The 12,515-nt window shown below is 34.1% G+C and overlaps 1 protein-coding gene across 1 annotated transcript in view; it reads left to right on the top strand.

The window, feature by feature from the left end:
* The window catches only part of Nrk (Nik related kinase), a 131,598-nt gene that overhangs the window by 99,182 nt on the left and 19,901 nt on the right, over positions 1 to 12,515 (top strand). Inside the window, exons 15-20 of the mRNA XM_004646206.2 lie at positions 2,820 to 2,887; positions 4,615 to 4,709; positions 7,406 to 7,497; positions 8,502 to 8,866; positions 10,756 to 11,068; positions 11,962 to 12,148. Coding sequence (XP_004646263.1) covers positions 2,820 to 2,887; positions 4,615 to 4,709; positions 7,406 to 7,497; positions 8,502 to 8,866; positions 10,756 to 11,068; positions 11,962 to 12,148 — 1,120 coding nt within the window. The remainder of the gene's footprint in view (positions 1 to 2,819; positions 2,888 to 4,614; positions 4,710 to 7,405; positions 7,498 to 8,501; positions 8,867 to 10,755; positions 11,069 to 11,961; positions 12,149 to 12,515) is intronic.

Below are 12,515 nucleotides of genomic sequence, written 5' to 3'. Positions count from 1 at the left end.
AAAAATACAATCAGGTGATATATTGGCAGGACTATGTCGGGCATGGTAGCATATGCCTACAATCCCAGAACTCAGGAGACTGAGGCAGGGAGATCACTGTGTGTTTGAGGCCAGCCTGTGAGTTTGAGGCCAGCCTGAACCAAATAGCATGACCCTAGAGGGAGGAAAGGAGGGAGGGAGAGACAGAGACACAGAGAGACAGAGAGAGAGAGACAGACGGACACACAGACAGACAGACAGATACACACACAGAGAAAATTAGTTTTTTTTGTAGTGTAAAGATGGACTTGAAAGGTCATTTCATAGGAGAAAATAGTGTGGTAGTAGAGTATAGTTCATAGAAACTGTGTAGTGAGTTAATCAGCATGAAAATATTAGATAATTTTATTTTTTATTTCTATTTTATTTCCATTTTTTAAAGAGTACAAATTAGAAGTAAAATGGAAAAAATGTAAGTGATACAGAGTTTCACTTAAGGATGTAATATGAATTTCACAGTATTTGTTGTAATAGAGTGTTGTCTTCTAACCAGTTAATCATATTACCAGATACATACACGTAAAATTGGAAGGATGAAGAAAAAAAAGGCAGAAATGTGTAAGGAATTAAGAAGAGAAAACAATTGAAAAAAGGAGATGAAACAAATTAAGCATTAACTGCTCCTTTCCATAGACAAGCAAAAATGCACAGTACAGTTGTCCAGATTATCCTGCTTACATACATAGATAAATCGCTGTCCCACACCCCTCTCCTTTCCTTCTCCACGCAGTAATGCTTTCCTTTTGAATAAGTTCATTCCCTATTTCCCCGTATCTATGGTACCCTTCAGATTCCGTTTGTCTTTTTCATATTCTCACACGAAGGAGACAATATGATGTTTGCACATGTAAGTGTAATTTATTGCACTTAAGAGTATGTTCTTGGGCCCGGGGAGATGGCTCAGTGGAATAAGCCCTTCCCTGGCAAGTGCAAGGGCCTGAGTTCAATCCCCGGTTCTGCAAAAAACAAAAACAAAAACAAAAAAACAAAAAACCAAGAGTATGTTCTTTAGTTGCATCCATTTATCGACAAAAGACTGAAATTTTTCCTGTTTTATAGCTGAATAATATTCCATTATGTAAAAATACCACATATTCTTTAGCCATTATTCAGCTGATGAGCATTTGGGTTGTTTCCATGATTTAGCTATGACAAATTGTGCTGGTATACACATGGGTGAACAAATATCACTGTGGTATGAGGTCTTCAGTTCTTCTGGAAAAATACCCAGGAGAGGAATAGCTGGCTTGAATGGGATTGCCAGTCCTAGCCTTTTAAGGAATCTTCACACTGATTTCCATAGTGATTATACCAGTATGCACTACCACCAACAGTGCAGAAGTGTTTCTTTTTCTCCACAGCTGCTCCAGCATTTGTTATTGGCTGACTTCTTGATGTTAGTCATTCTTACTAGGGTGAGATGGAATCTCAGTGTTGTTTTAACTTGCATTTCTTGAATGACCAATGATGTTGAACCTTTTTACATGTATTTACTTGCTATTTGTATTTCTTTCTCAGAGAAGTGTATATTCATCTCAGATGCCCATTTTTGGATTGGGTCTTTGAACTTGGGGGACCGGATTTTTTTATTTTTTTATATATTCTAGGTAGAAGACCTTCATCAGAGGGACAGTTAGTCATAATGTTTTCCAAGTTTGTGGGTTTTCTTTCTACATTGTTGGAGATTTGCTTTGAAGTACAGAAACTTTTCAAAAAGATGAGATCCCAGTTGTTGATTCTTTGAAATATTTACTGTGCAAGTTAATTTTTGTTCATGAGTTCTCTACCTACCACTAAGTCTTTAAGATTTCTATCTATATATTCCTCCAGAAGATTTAGTGTTTCTTTTTTAATATTTAAATCTTTGTTCTATTTTGATGGTAGCTTTGTGCATGGTGATAGGTATGTGTCTAGTTTAGCCTTTGGCATGTAGAAAGCCAGTTTTTTCAGCACCATTTATTAAAGAGGTTATCTTTTTTCCAGTGAGCCTGTTTGGCCCCTTTATCCAAGATAAAGTGGTTGAATGTGTTTGCAGTTGTGTCTTAGAAGATGCAGACACAACTGCAAACACAGTTATTTTTTTTTTGAAGTGTATCATATTGAAATTCGTTCTCTAAAGAATCAAATGTCATTGTCAGAATAATTTTTAGCATCTAATAACTATTATAAATAAGACCTAGGATGTGAAATTAAAGAGACAGAACAGATTCCATGGTCCTATCTCCCAATATTTGCAGAAAGTAAACTTGTCCCCCTCACGGCAACTGGGTAATTGTGTGTGTGTGTGTGTGTGTGTGTGTGTGTGTGTATGACAACCTTGGAAAATCTAGAATTAGCTGAAATGCAAATGTTTTTAAGTCACATTCTTAAATTTTAAGTGAGAAATATGGACTTTATAGAAAAATAAATGTGATAACTTCGAATATTTAATGAGATTTAAAAGTCCAGATTCTCATTTTACATATTACTTTGACTGGGTGCAAACTTCTTAGAAAAGTCATTTTTCTTCTCTGGGCTACTTATTTCTAGGACAAGTATAAGAATTTTTGACTAGATACTTTTTAGAACTTGTTCCTATTCTAGAATTGAAAGAACCCATCACAAATTGTCAGTAAGCAGTCTCAATGCAATAATATTGGTAAAAGTGAAAATAAAGTCTCTTTATAAAGTCATGTTATATTTTTCAGAAAATATACAAAGAAAAGTATTTTTCTATAAATTATTATCTCAAAATAATTTATTAGTTAGAATTTATGGAAATGTTTCATTCTGTATTTAAGATGCAAGACAGATCTGCTTCCATGCCTGCCAACAAGAATTGCACACACCATGTCAAGTTCCATTCAAGGTATTTGTCTCTGATTGCACAGTTTCAGTTACTTATTACTAACCCTCTTGTGGAAAACTAAGCTTTGTTTCTTTGCCAACAACTTCACTGAGAAGTCAAAACTAAAATACAAGTAGCAACTTTAACATGATTGTCCAGGTTTACAACCTTAACTATGGTGATACAATAACTACATATTTAACATCTGGATCAACTGCAGCCCAATGTTCTTTAGTTTGACAGTTTTCTAGTATGATCCATAGTATTACAAAAATAGTAAATCAAATTGTTTGGTAATTTTCAATTAGTAATTGATGATAAAGAGGTATTTCAAGTGAATTTTTGACCATTACATGATAAAGCACATACATGTACAAACACGCACACACACATACACACATAATTTATTTCCAAATGCAGATGAGAATGCTACATACTAGGATTTATGACCTGAAATTTACCTATCATCAAATTCAGGTATTATCTCAATGTTACATTATTTGTAATATTAACACCATACATGTTTTTCATCTTCACTGTATTGGTAATCTTCCATGATCATGTTCCATATTTTACGTTTTGTGAGCAGATGTGGTTATATCTGAAAGCTGAATTTTAAAACATATTTTTTGTAATCATAACCTCTCAACCTCCAAGCATCATTTAAAGAACTTGGCCTATATTCATTCAATCTCTCAAGAACTATTTTTAAAGTAGTCTCAATATTCAAGATATCGGACACTGTGGTCAAATGACACAAATAATGTTATGTAATACAGATATTCTTTCCTTTTTACTTTTTAGCATTTGTATTTATGTCTTCAGATGAAGAAGAGGGTAGAAATATTGAAAAATTAGAAATCAAGACCAAAAATTTTCTTTTAATTCACACTCTCAATGTTGGGCTCTCCTAGTGCTTCTGTCCTTGAAGGAAGTTTTATAGTTGTACTTGGTACCACGGAACATAATTTTTAAAATAATTCAGTGTTTAAAAGTTAAACTTAGTGTCAGTCTGGTAATGATTATTCACTTTAAAAAATTATATTTATGAGTGAAAAATTAATTGCTTTCAGGTATAGTTATATTTACAAAATTATCTAAAATGACACTAAAGTTTTCCCTTAAATTTTGGGTCTTCAAAAAGTCTTTGACTACTCCAAGCCTAAATCAGTAACCGAATTCCTTCTAGTACACAAATTTTAAAGTGATTATAAAATTTTACATTGTTCGCCTTTAAATTTGGTTACAACTGAACTGTCTCTCTGTCATCCCATCTAAATCACCAACTACATTTAAAAGAAGACAAAATCTAACCATATCAATTTCAGGATAATAGCACAAATGTTTATAAAATAATTATTTACTATATTTTCCATGCTAAAAGATTCACAAATATTGTTAATTATGTCTATTGCTATATTCACCTGGAAATACTATTGTCTTATTGTTACCTTAAAGAAAATTCATAGAAAATTTTATAAATAAGTGATATGCGAAAAAAATCACGCTGTGTGAAAGCATGTTTTATATTTCTCCATCTTGGTAATTATTTCTCTGTTCTTAATAAAATAGCAGATCTGGTGGAAAATGGAAATTGGAAGCAATAACTTAAGCTCTAATTCTTTTCCATGTTATATATATCCTTATGTATTTAACAGAACCTTTTAATCAGTCTTTTGTTGAATTGTATGTAGGTTCCACTTTATAAATGTCAGGATGTGGTCCATGCTTTTCTTTCTTTTCATTAGTGTCCCTCAACCATCTCTTTTGGAACAAGCACAGAATCCCATTGATATCAGAGGAAGGAGCCAGCAAAATCCTCAGAAATTTCAAGCAGCATCAGGTGAATTAAAGCACAGAGTTCCAACAGTCAAATAACATTAATGTTTAATAGTTTGTATTTCAGAAGTCAAAAAAGAAGACTTCTGCGAGAAAATGAACCAAACATGTCAGGGAATCTAAATAGGATTAGGAGAGAAGACCTTTGGGTTTAGCAATTGGGTGGTTAGTGGTGACCTTTGTGGAACAGAAAACGTTTTTTCTTAAGTTTTTTTCTTGAAATGTGTCTTAAGAAAGTACAGGGGTCAACTTTATTCAGTTTCTATCCCAGGAAAGACAAATAAGAAAAATAGTTTTAGAAAGTATTCTCCAGTAGGGAAAATATATAATTAACCTTTAGAATAATGGATAAAATAGTTATCAGTGTGTGTTTTGTTAGCTTTTTATTTAACCTCTTAAAATGTGATATAAGCAGCATATCATAAGGATTTCTTTTTATGAGCAAAACATATTTATTGGGGGAAAGAAAGCTCCTGTCTGAGAGAGGGACAGGAGGGGCACCCTGAGTGAGTGGTCTCCCCATAAGTATTTCTAAATAGTGAAAAGTGATTACCTTACTCATTGTACATAAATAAATTAATCATATAAAAGAACTTCACAAATTGTAATATGAACTTTTTTTCTGTATTTTAGGGAAGGGTCTACAAGTGTTCAGGGTCTCACTACTAGATCAGACTAGTAGTGATTCTCCTGTTTACAGTCTCCCAAGTGCTGGTATTACAGGCATATGCAACCATGTTCAGTCTCAGTTGCTTTCTCAGCACAACCCAGGGGTGGGACCTGCACCTACTTGCAGGTGCTTTCATTAGCTGAGCTATTTGGCCAGCCCAATGACATGAATTTCAAACAAGTGTCATTTTTCAAGATATGCCTTTGAGGGCATTTAACTAAATTAAAATTTTGTGATACGTGATGATAAAACAAAAATTGTACCTTAGATCATAAAATATGGCATCACCTAGTTCTAATTATCCCAGTTAAGATAAGAAAAGAACAAATGCCTGTTGGAGCCACCAAGTTATTTGTAAAAATGTGAAATATACATTGTACTAAAATTAGGAAAACACAGAAAACTAGTGTTCAAAACTGTGAACTTAAAAATCCCATTCTTCAGTGTAGGAGAATCAAGTAATGACAGAATTTATTTAATTAGTAGTGTTTTCTTGTACTGTCATCTGAGAGGTAAGATAAGCCTGAATATTTTTTTTCTCAGAATCTTCTCTTTTTTGTTCAAGTAGCACCAATTTTTGTATACTGGGCAAACAACTAAAATTTTAAGGTTTTTTCATGTTTTATTTTTGAAATAAAGTATGCACCAAAGCTGCTAAGTAGCATTGATCCAAGGAAGAGGGAGACAGAAATACCCAAATTCCTTTTCAGGATTTCACCTTTTGTTGTATATTGTACTAAATAGATACTGTGAAATTTCAACCTCCCTCTTGTAGAAAACACCTTATTATATATTTTTCTCCATGTCAGAAGGCACTGAATCAAACTTCTTACTTGGTCTACTGTCATAAGCAAAAGACTTGAGAAAATTGTTTCCCACAAAAAAATTCAATGGCAAAATCACAAATGTCAGAAGATGAAGAAATGCACTGTAGAGTATGCTTGTAATGTTCACCGGTTGCAGTAGTGTTTTAAAATGCGTGCTTTTTAGAGTGGTAATTGTCTTTCATTTGGCCATTTTGCTAAGAATACAAATAAAAGAGGAGCAAAACTATTTATCTTTAAAATCCCAATGTAAAAAAAATCATAAGCAGTGACCTGAGTATTCCTTTAGAGAAGCTTTTTGCAGGTACACTCACACAGATCCACTGACTTTTGAGCCTGATATATAATTTCACTTGGTTTTTAACTACATTTATTATTTACCAGTGAGATTAATATCAAAAGTTACACTTCTGAACTTAGTAAATGAAGATAACCACATTATGGAGTTGATCTGTCTAATGTGACAACAAATAGTAACATGAAGTTTTAAAATGAAAACCTGACAAATTAAATTTAAAAGTATATTTCCCATGTGCACTCGTAACATTTCAAGTGCTCTGGAATCATTTGTGACTAGTGGCTATGGTACTGGACAGTAAAAATACACAACATTTTCATCCATATGGAAAGCTCCATTGTGCAGGGCTATTATAGGAAGTTATAGCTTTACCAAAAAAAGGTTAAAATTTTCATCTTGTTAGTAGTTCACTCTTAATTTTACATATTTAAGGATATGTCACTAGGAGCAAATCGAAGATGGGGAGTTAAGCGTGAAGTGTCAAATCATGTAATTTTGGACTAATTATCATTTTCTAATTAATACAATTGCCTTCTTTACTGGTTATCATGTAAATCCAGTCATATTCCTAGTCCTTCATATTCTTGATACGTTCATTTTTAATTAAGTAGATCTACCTGGATACCAGTCTTGTGCACCTTTTTACACAAATAGAAATATTTAGCAAATACATATTTAATATTGGAAAAAATTCAGCCATATAGGTCTTTAGATGGAAGAAATCTTGAGTCTGCTGCTAGCTGAAATGACAGAACTTAGGATTTGGACCCCATGAATATTTACAGGTATTCTTTCCTAAATGGAATTACAGAGGTTATGAAAAAACAAGAGATTGAATTGGAGCATTACATAATGAAGGCAATCACTGTAACCACCAGTATTACTAATGTATTTTTGACATTCCATAGAATCTTCTGAGAAGAGTCCTGTGACTGGGAGGAGGTCCCAGTCATCACCGCCTTATTCTACTATTGATCAGAAGTTGCTGGTTGATATTCATGTAGGTTTCAATCTTAACACATTTGTACTTGTTCCTTTTAATTTTCATTTATGTTTTCACCTAAATTTTCTCCTCTTCACTTAAGGAGGGAAAGATTAAAGTATTTGATTTTTAATTAATCTTCTCAAGACAGATTCCTTATGTGTAAACATTCAGAATACAAAATTTAGAAGTTCATATGGAAATGGGGAAAAAAACCCACTAATCCGTCATTAATTTCACATTTTTCTAGCAATGTGAACATATTAAAGATAGGAGTAATAAGTAGATACCTGTAGAAGCTGAAGTCAAATTAAGGGAGTGAAAGTTCAATTTGAACTTTCCTATCTTCAATTTGAGTTTAATAACATTCCTTGGTTGATGAGACAATGTATAAAATGAAAATATTTAATGAAAAACAAAATGTTTTCTGATACATAAATATAAATGCCTTCAAGATCATTTTGAAGTGTGCTTTCTGATAATTTTAATTTTGTAATTGCCTTTACCAGACACATCCATGCCCAAAAGTTGCTGAATGATATATCTCATATTCAAGAAGTGAGTTTATATTAATTAGCTTTTTAGAAGTGTTTGATATTGTTTAAGATAAATTAAGCATATAAAGACAAACCTACAAAACTAACTTATAAATTACACAGGCTATGCATTAACCCCCCCATCAAGGGAAAATTTTTCACAAAAGGAAAATACCTATAGAGCATCAAATTTCTTGTTCTCTCTAGCATCAAAAGAAACTGTTAACTCCTCAGCAGACAAGTAGGGCTAATAAAAATAAGTTGAGTATATACTTTCCTTGTGTGCTCTAGGAAGTCCACTAATAATCATAGTTTAATGTTTGGGTTTTGACATCTCATCCTCACTAAAATATTAAGTCTCTAGTAAGTGTATATCTTTATTTAAACTGAAAATATGTTTTAAAATGTTTGCATCTTGAAAACTTTAAAATCTAGAAGAAAATAAAAGTGTACTAGAGGCTACATTAATCTTTCTTCTGCACACAGATTCCACACGGATTTAAAGTAGGAAAAATATCACCCCCTGTGTACTTGACAAATGAATGGCCAGGCCATAACTCAGTTCCCGATGTCTTCTGGAATGATTGGTTAAGTCCTGAATCTGTCCTTGAGCCACCTGAGGAGAATGGTGAATATGTGGAACTCTATGACACTGCTGCTGATACCGATGGTGGTGAAGGTGTTTCTAATGATGTTTATGAAGATTCCTATGGCCATTCTAATAGCAATGAAGATTTGGATAAACAGGTTGCTCAGGAAAAGGATGTCTGTGAAGACCATGCTGTTGAGAACAACATTGATGAGTCTGTTGATAGCATAGATAAAAATCATGTTGGTGCTAATTGTTCAAGGTTGGTTTTCTCAGTGATTCATATTATATGTGTTTTATGACTTTAGAATTGTTTGCATCTTTGTTTTATTTTGAAAATATACTGTGTTATCTTGAGGGAGACTGAATTACCCCAGAATATTGGCAAACAAGTGATTATTAGTATGTTCTAAATTGTTCTAATGTAGAATGCTTAATTTCACACTAGTTGCATACTATTTTATTAACATTCACATATTTATTACTTGTTTTATAACTGGTGTGGTCTGAACATTGATAGTAAGATTATTGTGACTAAAAATTTTTTTTCTGTATTTAAGACAAGGTCTACAGAGTTTCACTACATCTATCAGACTCTTAGTGATTCTCCTGTTTTCAGCCTCCCAAGTGCTGGGATTACAGGCCCGCACCACTATGCCCGGTCTCAATCGCCATCTCAGTGCATCGCGGGGGTGGGGCCAGCACAGCACGACTGGGACTTAACCCCAGCTGCTGTGCTCTGCTTAACCAGGCACTTTAGTCTGCTGAGCTATGAGGCCGGCCCTTAAATTTTATTACTATATAAAGCAACAAGCATAATAAATGAACAAAAGTATTTTCAAACATACTTATGCATTTGTGAAACACTTGACATTTTAACATGTACGTAATAAATGTAGCATGATATCTACCTAGTTAATTAGTACAAGGTCTATCAGGGGCCGGAGATACAACTCAGTGAAGTGAGTACATGCCTGGCAAATTCAATTGCCCTGGTTTTTCTTTTCCCTGGTACCAAAAAAGAATCTATCAAAATTTTCATTGTTGAGAGTCTGAAGCAGGTAGATGGTTAGTTTCAGACCCACTTAGCAACTTAAGGAGAACCTGTCTCAAAACAGAAACTAAAACAAAAGGATTCATGATGTAATTCAGTAATAGAGTGCATACACTAAGCTCTGGATTCAGTTTCTAGTACTCCAGGTAGAAAAACCAGAATTCCATTGTCACATAGACTTGTTTTTTGAATCACTACAGGCACTTATGTCTAATAGTTGTTACGCAAAAAAAGAGAATACTATATAAGTCGTGTATACTGATTGTGCCCCTATGGAAAATAAAAGAGAATACTAAGACATTTTGGCAAGTTTAGTGTTTTATTCAAACTGATTAAATGACTACCGTCGTTATACAAGATATTAGGTCAATATTTTAACTTTCTGGGAGATCAGTTGATAAATGATATTCTGTAGAAACAAGTCAATATATGTTAAAATGTGTCAAATTTAACATAAAATAGATATGCAGAATGAATTATTCAAGTGTGTTGCGGCTGAGCCAATAATACTGGCTTAACTGTTTATGTAGCTGTGAAATTTCTAATGCATGAAGTAATCTATTATGCAAGAAAAAGGTACATGTTTGTGCTATCAAAGGCCAGAGATCTAACTCAGTAGAGTAAGTTCCTGCCTGGCAAGTTCAAGATCCCAAGTTAAATTCCTGGTGCCAGAATGGTCTATCAAGACTTTCATTGAGTGGGTGAAGCATGGCAAGTTTGAGATCTAATACATGTATCTAACAAAAAATGTGATTTCTTTTATTATTTTTTTTTATTTTTTGGTCCCCAAAATCAAACTTGGGACCTTGTGCTTGCCAGGCAGGTACTTATGCTGCTGAGCTATATCCCCACCAAAATGTTATTTTTCCTCTGTAACTCAAATATAACCCAGGAACTGAGAGTGGTATGGTGCTAGTCAGTATTTAAGATTGACACTTGGTACTTTTCTCTGAATACTAGTGTTGTTTGCGCAGAGCAAAAACACACCTAGACATGGTATATGTATGAAAGAGATTTTTAATTTTTGTTTCATTTACTGACTTTCAGCTGTGTTTTCATTTATTGAGTGGTTTTCTTCAATTTGTCCTTGTTATTAGGGCAAACTGTGATAAAGATGGAAGCTGCAAGCAAGATGGCAGTGATGGAAAAGATGATACCTGTAGAGGCTCTAGCAGTAGAAGCCTTGGAAGAAGTGCTACTAGTGGAGGCAGTGAAGCCATTGGAGATCAGGAAAGACTTGGAGATGACATAGGAAGTGAAAGAGGTACCAGGAGTAAAGGAAGTAAGAGAGTCAGTGGCATCAATGAAGAGAACAGTGCATTTGGACCCAATCAAGGAAAAAAACACTCAGACGCAGATGCTACAGGTTTGGAGAGATCCAAATTACAGAGTTTTGAACATCAACAGGAGGTAATGTGCCATTTGTAAAGAATAATAACTTTCTCTCTTTAGGAATGTGTTTCTGCACATAATATTTGGCATTTCCATTTATGCCCAATAGATGTTAACACTGTTCCCCCAAACATTAAACATTTTAACTAGAACTTTGTGTGGAGGTCTTTAGTGTCTCTAATTTGGCTGGTTCGTTTCTTTGCTTCTAAGGACAAAAACAGTCTTGTTTGTCTTTCTTTACTCATATCATGTGTCTGGGGTAGTATAGCCTAATACATAATTTTTCGGAGAAGATTGTTTTTCTTTTTTTCCTTATGTATTTTTACTACAGTATCTACAGAATCTCACCACGTAGATTGAACTCTTAGTGATTGACCTGTTTTCAGCCTCCCAAGCACTGGGATTACAGATCGCACCACCATGCTGGTTCTTAATTGCCATCTCAGCATGCCCTGGGGGGCTGGGCCAGCAGGGAAGATTGTTTTTATTTAAAAATATACATGTAATACCATTTAACTTTTTTTTTGTCAGTACTGGGCAATGAATCCAGGGCTTTCTCCCTGAGCTACATTCCCAGCACTGCATGTGGTACTGGGGGTCAAACCCGGGTCTTTTCCTGCAAGCGCAGGGTCCTGAGTTCTATCTCCGGTACCACAAAAACAAAAACAAAAACAAAAACAAAAAACCACGAAAAACAAAAAATAAAAAACGGGTCCTTGCGCTTCCCATACAGGTGGTTAGACTGCTGAGCCATCTCCTCAACCCAGTTGTTGAGTTTTATAAGTAAATACGGATTTTTATAAGTTCATATATATTGCAGATTTTACATTCATGTTTTAAAGTGAATCCTATGCATTTTCTTCTCCTTAAACTTGGTAACAAATAAAAATTGTATTTTGGTGCCCTTTTAGGAGCTAAATGATGGAAGTGATGGCTCAAACTCTACTGCCTCAGATGTTGCATCCCCTGAACTAGATTATGAAGATGGTCATACAGACACATCAGAATCATCGACACAGTTGGATGCTTTTGCCAATAACTCATCTCCTTCCAAAGGTTCCGGGGTGACTGCTAATGCTGACTTTGCCTGTGCCATCTGTAAGTTTCTATTATGATTTGTCAGTGCTTCTATCTGTTCTCGTATTCAATACTGTTTAGTCACTTAATGCTCTGAAAGAGTTAAATTATTCTGATATTTAATTGACATAATTCAGATGAATGTATACTTTTAGTCTAATCTACTCTACATTTTTATGGTGCATAACTTTGAGCTACAGTTGACAAATTGAGTCCCTTATTAGATTTTGTTTGCATTCTAATAACAGTCACTTGAGCAGTGTAGTTTAACCATTGTGATTTGTGTTGTCTGATCTGTTATATTAAATAACATATAGTACATGAAAAGGAATGTTTTTTTTTAGACTGTGACTTTTTCATGGAAACACTCAAGGACATAGGTTGTATA

This window comes from Octodon degus, unplaced genomic scaffold (assembly GCF_000260255.1).
Source record: "Octodon degus isolate 3935 unplaced genomic scaffold, OctDeg1.0 scaffold00259, whole genome shotgun sequence".
Lineage (NCBI taxonomy): Eukaryota > Metazoa > Chordata > Mammalia > Rodentia > Octodontidae > Octodon > Octodon degus.
The sequence above is the reverse complement of the archived record's forward strand: the minus strand, read 5'-3'. Positions and strand labels throughout refer to the sequence as shown.